The 13,575-nt window shown below is 47.4% G+C and overlaps 1 protein-coding gene across 2 annotated transcripts in view; it reads left to right on the top strand.

Moving 5' to 3' along the window:
* The window catches only part of HTR2A (5-hydroxytryptamine receptor 2A), a 45,488-nt gene extending 32,543 nt beyond the window's left edge, over positions 1 to 12,945 (top strand). For both annotated transcript variants that reach the window (XM_053665643.1, XM_053665642.1), the window contains one exon: positions 9,430 to 12,945. In XM_053665643.1, the coding sequence (XP_053521618.1) occupies positions 9,430 to 10,232 (803 nt within the window). In that variant the 3' untranslated portion in view covers positions 10,233 to 12,945. The remainder of the gene's footprint in view (positions 1 to 9,429) is intronic.
* Positions 12,946 to 13,575: the final 630 nt, after the last annotated feature.

The raw sequence follows: 13,575 nt of genomic DNA, 5'->3' as shown, positions 1-13,575 counted from the left end.
AAATGCATCATAATTTGCATTCATTAGAACTCCATCTTTTCTCTCCTCTGCCGTCATTTGCTCACCATCCCACAGCCTTCGCCTTGCCCCTGGGGTGAGCAGGGCGGCCTCAGAGGCTGGGGTGGCTCACCTGAAGCAGAGGAAAAGACATCCCTGCATTCATGAGATTATCCCCTAATGGGGAGATGTCACTGCCAGGAAAAGACTTAAGGTATCAGCAGTGTGAGTTAGCACAGCACGGAGTAGGTTTGGAGGTGATAACGGGCCACAGAGTTCTTATTAAATGAGAGAAATGACTTGGGGACGGCTTCACACAGGGGTGTCTGGAGGAAAGATGTCCTGGCATAGGTCTTAAAAGAAGTGTAGGGTACGGTTTGGGAATGTAATCTCCTGGGCAGCCCCCACTGCACCCCCCAATAATCACAGCACAGTCTAAGGGACAGCTGCATGCTCCCCCTGCTGTGGAGCGACAAGACTGGTGGCCTTGCTCCGCAACACCCTGCCAGCTGCACCCCGAGGCCCCTGCTACGGAGGAATTCTGGGGCCACCACTGAGTGTTTCAGGGAGGGAGACAGCGTCAGAACTGGTCCCAGGCCAAGGGGAGATGGGAGTTTGTGCTTCCCTTTTACTCCATACCCTGCACCTTCCCCCCTCCACCCCGGTGCTCAGGGTTCTTAGGAACAACCCAACTAATGAGCCACTGACCCCCGCCTCTCCCTCACCTGCCTCCCTGAGATGTCCTCTGTGTCTTCTCTCCTATGACAACCTTCCTTTCCAAGGCCCATTCCCTCAGGAGTCTCCCCTGCTGTGAATCTCTGAACCCCAGCGACTTGAGCCGGGACTCAGAGCGACCCCTCTGAGCTGTCCCAGGTGCACAGAGTGGGACCGCTCCCTCTAACAGCAGGGTCCCACTGTGCACCAAACAAGCCACTAGGAAAAGACCTGTGGGCACAGACAGGTCTTCGGAGTTTCTCAGATCACACTAGGTGATTAGCTCAAAGACCGAACTGTACGTATGCCTCCCGAGCAGGTCCAGGAGTAACATAAAGAATGCCCCATGACTACATCAGACCGAATGATCACATGAAGAACAAATCACAAATCTATGTAGGCACGGCTCAGTGGTCGGTACTGGCTCAAGCACTAGGGAGGCTGTACTGCTTCATGATGTAACACGGTCCACGTGGTACCTGAGAAAGGTGTGTCCGAGAGGTGGGAGGAAGGAGAGCTGGCTGCCTGTGGGCCTGGATTTGTGTGCGCACCTGCCGCAAGCTGAGGGTCCAGACCCCCCCTAACGCTGTCTACACACCTTCCAGGCCAAAGCACCTGGAATGAGGTGTCCCGTGGGAGACCCATTCTCTACGGGTTCAGAAAGGACTTCAGAACCTGTCTCCTGCCAAGCAGGTGGGAGAGAGGGCGGGGCACTGTAAAGAGGAGGTTCGACAAGGTGGAACAGAGATAAATTTTTTTTCTGATGGAGAAATTCACTTTTATTGTATATTTTGCTTTTGTACATATTATCCACTTATGCATATAGCTTTTCTTAAGGGTTAACTGTCACTGGATGGTTATTAAAATCCCTGACTGTTATTTTGGATTTTCCCAGAGATAAATTTTTATTATTTTTAGTAAATAAACCCGTGTTCGTGAGCGTGTTGCTCAATATGCAGTCAAGAAAAGAACATTTTCCGTGGTGTGGGGAGCCTGTAACTCCAATTATTACAAAAGAAAGGGGTGGCAGCCCCAGCCGGTGTCCCAGTGGGTCAGAGTGCTGTCTGTGCACCAGAAGGCCGTGGCCTCAGTTCCGGGTCAGGGCGCACACTAGGGCTGCAGGTTTGCTCCGAAGTTGGGGCACGTACAGGGGCAACCGATCTATGTGTCTCTCTCACACGGACATCTCTCTCTCTCTCCCCCCCCCTCCTTCCTCTCTAAAATCAATAAAACATATCCCTGCATGAGGATTAGCAAAGAGGAAAACAAGAAAGCAGCGGAGGGTGACAAGCCCAACTAAAGAATGTGAAAAGAGGCCCTGACTTGGGACTCTGGTAACTCTTTCCAATTCCACCTCGTTGTTCCTGTCCCATCTGGGTTTTGCAACGTGCTGTCAGGGGAAGAAAGTGGCAGGTGGGGTCACTGTGCCCTGTGGTGAGGGACTGGGGGGGGTCTCCCAGGTGGCCAGTGACGGCTGATGCCCCAAGCTCAGTGAGGCAGAGTTCCGTCTCCTTATCTCTCGGTGCAAAAGGCACCGTTATGTAAAAGGCGCGACTTCCGGGGTGAGAGACAGAGAGGAGAAGGAATTGGGGCCAGAAGAGCAGGAGACCGCCTTTCTGGGGAGCAGGGACGGAATGACAAGGCCAGCAGCCTGGGCAGGGCACAGCTGCTCACATGGGAATCAGTCCGCGTCCCCCCCAAATACCACGTACCACCTGGGATGGAACACAATGTTTAAAACCTTTTTGGAGATTTACCCTTTTTTTGTTTTTCCAATAGATTCACGTACAAATCAGGAAGGAGCAGAGGGCAGGTGTTGCCCCCTCTCCGTCAGCTCTGTGCTTTGCTGCTAAACTCGACCTGAGCCTGCAGGGAAATTAACAGTGGCATTTAATTGAGACAAAGGGGCAGAGCTGTAAAGTTTTACTTCATTTCGTTTTATTTCAGAATAAACACATTTGACCACTCCTTTAACCCCTTATGTCCCAGCTTCCCAACCCGGCGGTTGTGTATCAGGCCCCCCGGGGTGTACTTTTGTTTTATCAACAACGTCCATGCAGGGTCTGAGCGTGAGTATTTTTAAAGCACTGACACCAGGCAATGAGGCTCGGGCAATGTCATTTTTAAAACCTCCCCAGATAATTTTAATGCGCCGTCAGAGTTAAGAATAACTGCTACATAAAGAAAGAAATGTGTTGTTGATATCTGTCTGCCCTCAGATAACAATGTCTCGCTAGAGGAAATTTAGGCTCAGAGATTAAAGAATAAAAAAAGGAAGGAAGTATCCAGGTGCAGGGCGTCACGCGGGGCGGGGGGAGGGTCCTAGCTGTAGGGCGATGATAGAACTCAGTGGTTGCTAACTACTCCCAGAGCAGAAACTCCCCTGAGAGTCAGCTGAAAACACTTTCTCCAAAACAATGTTACATATATGCACATTTTGCAGATTTTAAGGTTAACACAGTCTTCCTAAAACTTGTGTTAGGCCACATGATATGCTCATAGACTTTTATAACCACCATAAAAGGGACAGAAGAGCAGATTTAAATAATCAGCCGTAAGAATCAAGGAACCTAAGGCTGAGTCTTGATTTCACCCCGAAAGTGCTACATGACCCGAATAGACCGTTGAAGCTTACTCGGCCTTGGTTTTTCTCTAAAGTGAAATGTCTCTCTGCCTGTAGAGCAGTGTAGCTAATATTTTTTACGATTTTAGTTTTGAAAATCCAGCCTAGGGCCCCGGCCAGGTAGTTCAGTTGGTTAGAGGGTCATCCTGACCCGCCCAGGCTGTGGGTTCAATCCCCAGTCAGGGCTCGTACAGAAACTACCAGTGATGCATCAGTGAGCGAAACAACAAATCAATGTTTCTCTCTCTCTCTCCCCCACCTTCTTCTTTCTCTCTAAAACTGATCAATATTTTTTTTAAAAAAATCAATTGAGAGTAAATGAATATAGGTGAAAGTACTTTCAAAATGTGTGATTAATTATTAGAATGACACACAGAAACCCACCATTTCCTGGGTAAGTGACAGGTGTCTGCAGCCCTGTCACTTTTAAAAGCTCCCCAGATAATTTTTCTCCACGTGTCAGACCAGAGGTGACCCTGCATTTCGCGGTGTCGGAGCCTTGCAGCCTGTACCAGTGGGACCGCAGTCCCGACCCCAGCCCTGTTATTCCATCCCTCTCGCCCTCCAGGGTGACCCTTCGCCCGCAGAATTCACTCGAAGTGCTTCCTGTCACACTGCCAGTAAACCTATTCTTACAACTTGAAACAACTCAGCATGAATTAAAATGCAAAGGAGTTCCAGAGGAAATTAAAACTATGGACCCAAATTCGCTCTTTTCCACAGGAGCCCTGGAGCCTTTGCTTCTTTTCCCCCTGCCTCCTCCAAGACGGAGGCCACGGGGACGCCAGCTGTGGGTCCCTGACCCCAGGTGGCCTCCTGGACGAGCCTTCTCATCCCCCAGAGGACCGCCGTCTCCAAAGTACATCCAGGCCCAAGAGATTAAATCTAGGATTAAGAAAAAAATTCGCCTTTCGAAACCAAAGCTTCAGCATTCAGGCTGTTTGTTCACCCAGACTGCGGCAGAGTATAAACCGTAGGTTCAGGGTTTATGTGCGGAAAGCAGGCAGGGGTCCCCCAAAAGAGAGCCTGTGGGTTTTGGGGTGTCAGTGTTTCCCGAGTATTGAATTATCTGAGTCTCAGTGAAAAGAAGTAAGATACGCACGAGGGTCCGATACAGCTAATGCATTTGGTTGCTGTCTTCCACTCCCCAGAAGAGAATGTATCGAACAAAATGCAGAGTCACGCAGTTCAAGCTCCTTTCTGTTTGCTCATAAAGAAAAATGCTTTCTGTGCAGAAACTCCAAGTCAGAGGGCATGCCAGGCCTCCCAAAGCAGCTCGTGTCAGACCAGACAGCCAGAAATGGGTGCCCTGCCGCCGGCCGGGCCCACGACCTGGGGCCTAAGCCCCCGCCTCTCCTCACGAGTGGGTTTTCAAACTGCTCATCACGCCCACCGAGCCCACCTCAGTGTTCTGGTTCTTCGACGTGAAGTGCTGTGCCCTCTTTTATGGAGTGTGGCTTTAACTGCCTAGTTGTTCTTTCCACAAACCCCGGCTGACGCTCCTATGGAGGAAGCACTGGGGAAGAACGGTATATGAGAGTACTTAGGGGAGTTTCGTTACAGGCAAAGAGGCATGGGCCATTTAAAGGCCTAAGTGTGGATCCCCCCCCCAAATAAAGGAGGCCCTTCTGGACAGCCTGCCGGTGCCCTCTTTACATCCGCTTCAAAGTGGCTCTTCAACCCCAAGCAACCAAGAGGCGAAACCTCGACCTCAATGGCAGTGCTGCATCAGCCCTTCCCTCCCTGACCACAGGGGGCCGTTCTGGAAGGGTGTGTGTGCCAGTGTGCCTGCATCCTTCCCTTCCACGCTCATCTGAGCTGCGGATAGCTGAAGATTTTGCTGTTTTAGGCCATCCCACATTCTGGTTAATAGAAAATTGCCACTTACATGAATCGCTGGCTTGTGAGCAAAGATGATGAAAAGCTCGCAAGGCGGCGATTCCCTTTGCGTTAATCAGGAATGTGCACACGGCCAAGGTCAGTAGCAAAATGATGTACCTGTTCTTGGACAGCTGATGTTTTGTTTCTGTGTATCACGATTACTAGTAATGGCTGTTAACTATCACATGGGAAAAGCGATCAACAGTTCAAGCCATACAAAATCAGAATTAACTGAGTCCTTGTGTCCCCTTGGCAGAAGCTCCTAATTACGTCATTATTAATTATGTAGCCAGCAGCCAGAATGCTTTTTAGCCTCTTTGGTGTTAAGAAGATCCATTACATATTAAAGTCTAGCATCTATAAAACAAGGGAAATAGAACAAAATTGGGAAAACAATGAAGTTTATGTGCTCAACCCGAACACTTCTGCAGAGAAAGCTACTGTGGTTGGGAGAACACCCGCTTTGGACTGTCTGGGGTCTCTGCATATCTGGTTCATTTTAGCCTCACCCCATCTAGGGAGACATGCGTGGGCCATCCTCACACGAGAGACGAGGCACTGAGGCCTCTAGGGATGACGTTATGGGCCCGGGAGCAAAGGACCAGGGCAGAGTCTCAGACCCAGGCCCGCATCCCTCCAAAGCGTCCATTCCAATCAGTGAGCAGCAACGTGGTGAAACAGGAGACACCCCTAACAGATGTAGTTTCAAACACTCAGAAAACAAAACATACTCCTTAGAGACCATGTCTTAAGTTTAGGGTCAAAAGTTCCCCGAAGGCCCCCTCCACCCCCATGCTCACAGTAGCCAAGATGGGGAAGCAGCCCAGGTACTCATCCACAGGCAAGTGGAGAAAAAAGCTGGGGTCTATTTATACAATGGAATATTATTCAGCCACAAAAAAGAACAAAATTTTATCATTTGCAACAGCATGGATGGACCTAGAGGGTATTATGCTCAGTGAAATAACTCAGTCAGAGAAAAAACAAATACTGCATTATTTCACTTATATGTGGAATCTAAAGAACAATATAAATGAACAAACAAAACTGAAACAGACTCGTAGCCACAGAGAAGAGAGTGGAGGTTGCCCTGGGGGACAGGGATGGGGACCGGGTGAGAAGGGCCAAGGGGTCAAGTGCAAACTGGTAGGTACAGGGCAGTCACGAGATGTAAATCACAGGGAACGCAGTTGGTAGCATTGTAGTAACTGTGCGGTGCCCGGTGGGTGCTGCACTTACTGGGGAAATGCTTTGTAAAGTATTTGATTGTCTATTCTCTATAATGTACACCTGACAGAAATACAAAAGAGTATTGAACGTCAACTGAAACTGAAAAATAAAACGAGTCTTCTGAAGGTGGACAGAACCAGGGTGCGTAGAGTCTCAGAGGGTGTTCCTTGGGGGGCCATAGTTCCTCCATCGCTCCTTGGCCCCCAAACTGTTCCCCACCACAGGCCAGGGACAGAGAGGCAGGCAGGGAACGAAGAGCCGGCAACCACACTAAGTGCCCTTAGGAGCAGCTCTGACGTCACGTATCTCCTCCTTCCTAGAATCCTGGGACAGCCTTGCACGGACCAGTGACAGACACTGTCAGTCAAGTCTGCGAAGACCCTGGGGAAATGGCACTGAGAAAGGGCTGAGTCGAGCCTCCCTTAAAGTCCAGCGGACACCCTCTCCTGGGGAGGATGGGCAGTGTGAGGGGACGGAGGCCAGGCCCCGGCGGGTCATGGGCCAGGCTTGGCGGGCCGAGCTCTGCTCTGAGCCTGCGCAAGTTAGATGACAGGTCCTGGGAGGGTGGATCTCCAGAGTCAAGCAAACATTAGCCCCCGATGTTGCCAGAACCTCGTGTTAGACCCTAAAGCAGAGGTGTCAAACTCATTTTCCCCCGGGGGTCACATCAGCCTGGTGGTTGCCTTCAAAGGGCCGGATGTGACTTTAGGACTGTATAAATGGAACTGCTCCTTAACTAGGGGCAAGGAGCTTGGTGCTGCCGCCGGGTAGAAACAAGGTGCCGGGCCGGATAAAACAAGACGGAGGCCGGATTCTGCCCGGTGGCCTTGTGTTTGCCCCTGTGCCCCAGTGGGTGGTCAGAGCAGCAGCCCTCCCTGTTCAGAGCCCCGAGGGGGCTGAAAACCGAGGCAGGTGTCAGAAGGAAACTTTGTCCCACCTTTCTCCCCGGGTGCACCTGCGTGTCTACCTTTTCACGAGAGAAGCAACCTCAAACCAAGTGACACGGATATGTGACTTGAGTTTCCTCTTCCTCCCCATCCCCTACATGCTTCCTTGGTGGCAGTCCCGTGATTGCTCTGGCCTTTCCCAAGCCAGCAGAGGAAAGCTGTGCCACTCTCTACAAACTGCACAACAGCAGGGGTGGGCCGAACCCTCTTTACCCAGGTCCCACATCCGAGGGGGAAGTTAGCAGGAATGGAGGAAGAGGGTTGCCTCACCTGATGTTGCTCCCTCCTCTGTCCAGGGCCTGTGCCTGGGCGAGTGTGACAGCTTCCCCACCTCTGAGTGACAGAGCCCCTGACCATGGGCTCATATGCCCCTGACCATGGGCTCCACGTGCCCCAGTACTGTCTCATCCAGTTCCTGACTCGTGTTTGCCTATAACAGAAAAGTCTGTGGCTGCTTCTCATTCTGTAATACGCCCTAGTGAGTGTTCACTGCTAAAGGTACGTAGTGACCTTGATGGGGCGATCGGGGATTTGAAGACTGACTCTATACTTAATTATATTAAGGAAATATTAACTTTCTATTAAGGAGTAAGAATGGTATGGAGAATATATATATCTATCCTCTCTCTAGAGAGAGAGGAGATTGAACTATAGGACATCTGGGGCTGGTTTCAGAATAAGGGAGGGGGCGCAGCAGGCAGGGGTGTGGGTAAAACTGACCTCTCCGTGATTTGATCCTTGCCAAAGCTGGGTAAGAAGCTCATCCTGTTAAGTGTCATTTTGTTATGTATTAGAATTTTTCGATAATAAAAACCTTTTCTAAAAAGAATCAAAACTGGTTAAAGTTAGTGCTTTAACTTCCCATTAGAACATCATATTTTTCAAAAATACTTTTAACGTGGGCAGTTTTCGTAATTCGGGTTAAATGGAGTAGGCGCATCGGGAACTGTCCGTGAGACACTGCGCACGTGCACAGAGGTCCACGTGCCTGCAAACAGAAGAAACGACTCAAGATGTGGCTCTCTGGCCCGCGAGAGTGCATATTTTTCTTAACTCATTGTTACCTTTTTGTATTTTTTTCAAACTTTCTAAAAAGAAAATACGTTTGTAATGTTATAAAGTGTGTGCACGATGCGTACATGCATGTCTCTCTCATGTGGTCAGCATCGTGTGTGGCAAGGCTGTTCCCTAGACTTCCAAGCCCTGGCTTATGGTGGGGGGGGGGGGGGCTGCCCGCGGGGGTGGAGCACCGGGCTGGCCATGCCCCCTGTGGTTGGAGGAGTCACTGCTAGGAGGGCCGGGGAAGAATGGGAGGTTTTCAATGGAAAACAAGTGGCAGTTACTGGTCTGATCACTGTGTGCTTTAGATCTGAATTTGCCACGCCTTTCTTTATCAGGAGACACTAACTACTTAAGAAATAAGAACATTTTAGCTGATCTGTAGAACAGACAGGAAAAGGAGAGTTTTAAGAAATGCAATCTCTTTAAAAAATGGATCAGACTGTTGAACTCAACATACTAGACATAAATAAACTTATGGCATGAAAATAAGATACGCGGTATCATATTGTTAAATGGTGATTCTCTCTGGGCGGTGGCTTTCTTGTTCATTTTTAATTTTGTTTTTCTGTGTATTTCCTTCCATTAAATAAGTATAATGTTATTATCAGAAAAATATAGCCTGAAAAATTAAAGCTAGATTTATTGTACTCCTTTCTAAGTAAAGGCTTATATATAGGGCAATTTAACACACAAGTATAAAGAATAATTTATATATAGTTAATATATATTATAATTAATATATGTTAGAATACAATGTGATAACTATGTACGATAGTATATATGATATAATGCAGCATAACTATAAGATAACTAATATCTGTAAGTAACTTCAAGGGAAATTTAAAATTTCCTTTGCCAGGCTTTAGGACAATGTTGATATAAAGTCCTTCGCACGGCCACCGCTATGTGGCGCTGCTCTTGCCTTCGCGTTTTCGATTCCTTCATGGTCACGTTTCACCTTCTGTCCAATCCCAGGTATCTCCATGCCAATACCCGTCTTTGGGCTTCAGGATGATTCCAAGGTCTTTAAAGAAGGGAGCTGCCTCCTCGCCGACGATAACTTTGTCCTGATCGGCTCCTTCGTCTCGTTTTTCATCCCCTTAACCATCATGGTAATCACCTACTTTCTAACGATCAGGTCGCTGCAGAAAGAAGCCACTCTGTGCTTGAGTGACCCCGGCGCACGGGCCAAGCTGCCTTCGTTCAGCTTCTTGCCGCAGAGCTCGCTGTCCTCGGAGAAGCTCTTCCAGCGGTCCACGCAGCGGGAGCCGGGCTCCCACGGCCGCAGGACCATGCAGTCCATCAGCAACGAGCAGAAGGCCTGCAAGGTGCTGGGCATCGTCTTCTTCCTGTTTGTGGTCATGTGGTGCCCTTTCTTCATCACCAACATCATGGCCGTCATCTGCAAGGAGTCGTGCAACGAGGAGGTCATCGCCGCCCTGCTCAATGTGTTCGTCTGGATCGGGTACCTGTCCTCGGCGGTGAACCCGCTGGTGTACACGCTCTTCAACAAGACCTACCGCGCGGCCTTCTCGCGGTACATTCAGTGCCAGTACAAGGAGAACAAAAAGCCTCTGCAGCTGATCTTGGTGAACACTATCCCAGCCATGGCCTACAAATCCAGTCAACTCCAAAGGGGGCGCAAAAACAACTCAAAGAAGGACGCCAAGATGACCGAGAACGACTGCACCACGATGGTCCCTCTAGGAAAGCAGAACTCCGAAGCTGCTCCCACGGAACCTGTCAGCGCACTGAACGAAAAGGTTAGCTGTGTGTGATGGACCAGTTGCCGTGGCAACCGTGGAGGGCACGCTGAACAGGTTTCCCCCTATCAGGGGAGGAGAAAAAGAGATTATAGGGAGAACTGGAAAAGAGTGAGGCAGGTCTCGCGAAACCAACAGTCCTATCTGGATGCCTCACTTTATTCCGTGAAAAGCAGGGCCAAGTGCCGGAAAACGTGCACTTAAAAAATGTTCCGACAGCGTTTCGACTGTGAGCTTTATGACACTTCTTTTTAACATTGTAAATGATATGTCTTTAAAATAATTAGCTTTTGTTGTTTAATGATAATGAGGCCACAAATAAGTCTAAAATAACTCCTATTTTCCAGTCAAATCCTGGCTATTATTATGTTGTTAATTGATGGCAATGAGTTGGTCACCTACTGCTGTAAATAAAAATAGCTAGAAATAGTGAAAAGTCGGTGCATACAATGGCCTCTTAAAGAAAAATGCTCTTTACACATTTACCATGGTATGTATTTAGAACAACAACAAAAAATAAGTCACTAAGAACAGTGTTATAAAGTCGGTCTTGCTAAGATAATTAAGTTCGATACTTGACAACTTTTCCATTCCAGCCTTTTTCTAGATGCCACTTTGAAACGTTCACAAAGCTGCTGGCATCTGCTGCATTTCAGGTCCACGCTTCCCAGAAGTGAAAAAGCTTTTCACTGCTGTTTCATCACTATTGCTGCTTTCTCTCCTGCTACCTGTGCTTCACTCTGAAGTTCAAAGGCAGTCTTGTTTACTGTTTGCCCTATAGCTGCCCTATCAAAGGGATAATTTCTCACATCACCAAATACATTTCCAGAAACTGCTTCTCCTACGCAGCGCCACAGAGGCACTGGGTACCTTGCTCTCTACGACGCCACCATGCACGCACTCTCTGAGCATCAAGGTCACCCTGTCAGGGGGACTGAGGAGTAAACTCAGGGTTTTGGCTACTGACAGCAATAGCGTCTTAGAACATCTCTACAGTGCAGATGACCTTCCTGTGGGCACCCGCCAATCAGGTAAACCAATGCTTTCGGAATAATCAGTCTGGATCATTTACTGTTAGCTTTGGGCTCACCATTCTCTACGGAGTGTACACTATCTATGAAGTCATGTCCTAGGTGCTCAGGATATAAAAAAAAATACTTAAAGTAAGATCTTTGCCTTTAAAGAAAATGACCTAATTGGAACAGTCCTTGGCAAAAATATTAACAGACATAGTTTGAGAATCAATTCAAGTTATTTCTTTCTGACCTGGTTCAGAAAGTGGTTTGCTTCTACAGCCGAGAGTGGTTTTCTCAATGAGTTTCCTGATTAATTGCCAATGAATATCGACCCCACACAGGAGAGGGAAAATATCACTTGAAGTCAAAATTTGCAATTAGTTTAGAGATATGCACTTCAACCTGGACCCAACCTGTGACTACCAAAGTTTTGAGAAAACTTTTTGCTCTACTTCCTGATTTATTCCCCACTGACACTGGACTCCCTAATTAAAAAACAAACAAACAAACAAACAGTGATATCATGTTTTCTGTTGAATGAGAAATAGTTTTTTACTCTACGCCATTTGAAAAAATTAAAAAACTAAAAACTAAGAAACATGGGAGGTGCCACTGTGTAATTTGGAAATGCATTAGGGTTGTACTAATTGTGTTCTTACAGATACACTGACGTGTGTTTATTTCAAAGCTGGGATTTAGGGCAAGCCACTCATATCAAGGCTGCATTTGGTCTGAATTACTTTAATGATGACACCAGACTAACTGATAAAAACACAAGTGTTAAAAAGTCTCTGCTCTTATGTATTTTGGCCTTAGTTTATAACTCTGCACATCTCATTATATAATAAAGAAAAAATTCCAGATCCACCCACGTACTCCATCTTGATCACAATGAACATCAATACTGCCTGACAGGTGTCCTTTAATGACACATATATTACAAATGTGTATGTTTTTCTCTCCATAAGTAATTATCCGAGTGTATAATGTAGACAAACACGTCTCTGTGTACATGTGCAGACATGTCCCCATGCACTTTATTTGATATTTATATATTTATATGGAGGAGAAGAGTCATTAATGAGAACACCAGGGTGTACGCATGTTTGTATCCTGTCGATGTCAATGTGAATTCACGTCCTAATGTTTCTATGACCTTCCACTGCGGGTTCAAATGTAACAAGTGTCAGTTCTTTAAATAAACTGGAAGTTGACCTAAGTTTCTCGGAAGACTGTAGCACAATTCTATGGGGGTTGTGAACACAATGTTCCTTATGTATAGTTGATCGGTTTTAAATAAAATGGTCATCTTCGGGCCTGACTTTTAGATCCATCCCTCACCCCACTGAAGCACCACCCTTGAATGATTTATGGATCTGTAATTAGAGAGCTCAGTCCTAGTCAATACTGTTAAGATGGAGTAACCAACCTGACTCTACTAAGTTAAATAGGAGATTCCTCTATATTTAAAGAAAGAAAAATGCCATAATGAGGAAAAGCTGGTTCAAGCATACTTAATCTCTGGTCTACAGCGCCATCTCCTGGTCACTTTGTACAGTGATACTGGAGCCAACATGGAATGAAGTTGCTATAGCGCCTTTGGCAAAGGGTGCTTCTCCCATCTGTGCATCCGTGAAGCATATTTATTAAGCGTTAAATTATTCTGTGCCACATGTAACAAAAAGTCAAGATTATTTTATGTAATGATTTTAACCAAGCCTATTCTAAAAGATTTTAAGAAAGGAAGACTCCTTGTAAATAAAGTCTACTCCAAAATAGGTGCAATTCTCTGAGTCCATAGCTGTGTGTACTGAAGAGCATTGCTCAGAACCTCCCGGGACTACTGAGGTCCGCTGAGAGCACAGCACCCGTGTTTCTGGAGCCACGTCACAGAGCGAGGACCCGCCTGGCCAGGTGAGGTTCATGGCCATGGTCTGCTTTCCAGTTCTCTCCAAGGAGACGCGCCCCAAGTTTGATCGCTAGGTCTGGCTCCCCACAGCCTAGAAATGCAGTGAGCCAGCTGCTGCTGCACCCCCGACACATGTGCACAGGTGCCTGTGGACACATTTGTACATGTGTGCCCCAAGACATACGTGTACGCACACGCGCGTTTATAGGAGCTGGTTCCAGAATTAAAGTAAATCGAGGAAACACGGCGTCATTGAGTAAACTAAAAAGTTGTCCCAACGCGTCATTTCACCTTTAACTATAGGAAACTTCTGTGAAATAAGAACAGTGGCTATCTTCTCCAGGTGTTTATTCTGTGTATTGAGTACCTGCTCTGTCCTGGTACACCGACGGCTTTGCTTGTTTCACCTGGAGGAGTCCTCACACCGTAAATG

Source organism: Artibeus jamaicensis, unplaced genomic scaffold, assembly GCF_021234435.1.
Source record: "Artibeus jamaicensis isolate MK-2021 breed Jamaican fruit bat unplaced genomic scaffold, CSHL_Jam_final contig_415, whole genome shotgun sequence".
NCBI lineage: Eukaryota > Metazoa > Chordata > Mammalia > Chiroptera > Phyllostomidae > Artibeus > Artibeus jamaicensis.
Note: the sequence above shows the minus strand (reverse complement) of the source record. Positions and strands in the feature narration are given on the sequence as shown.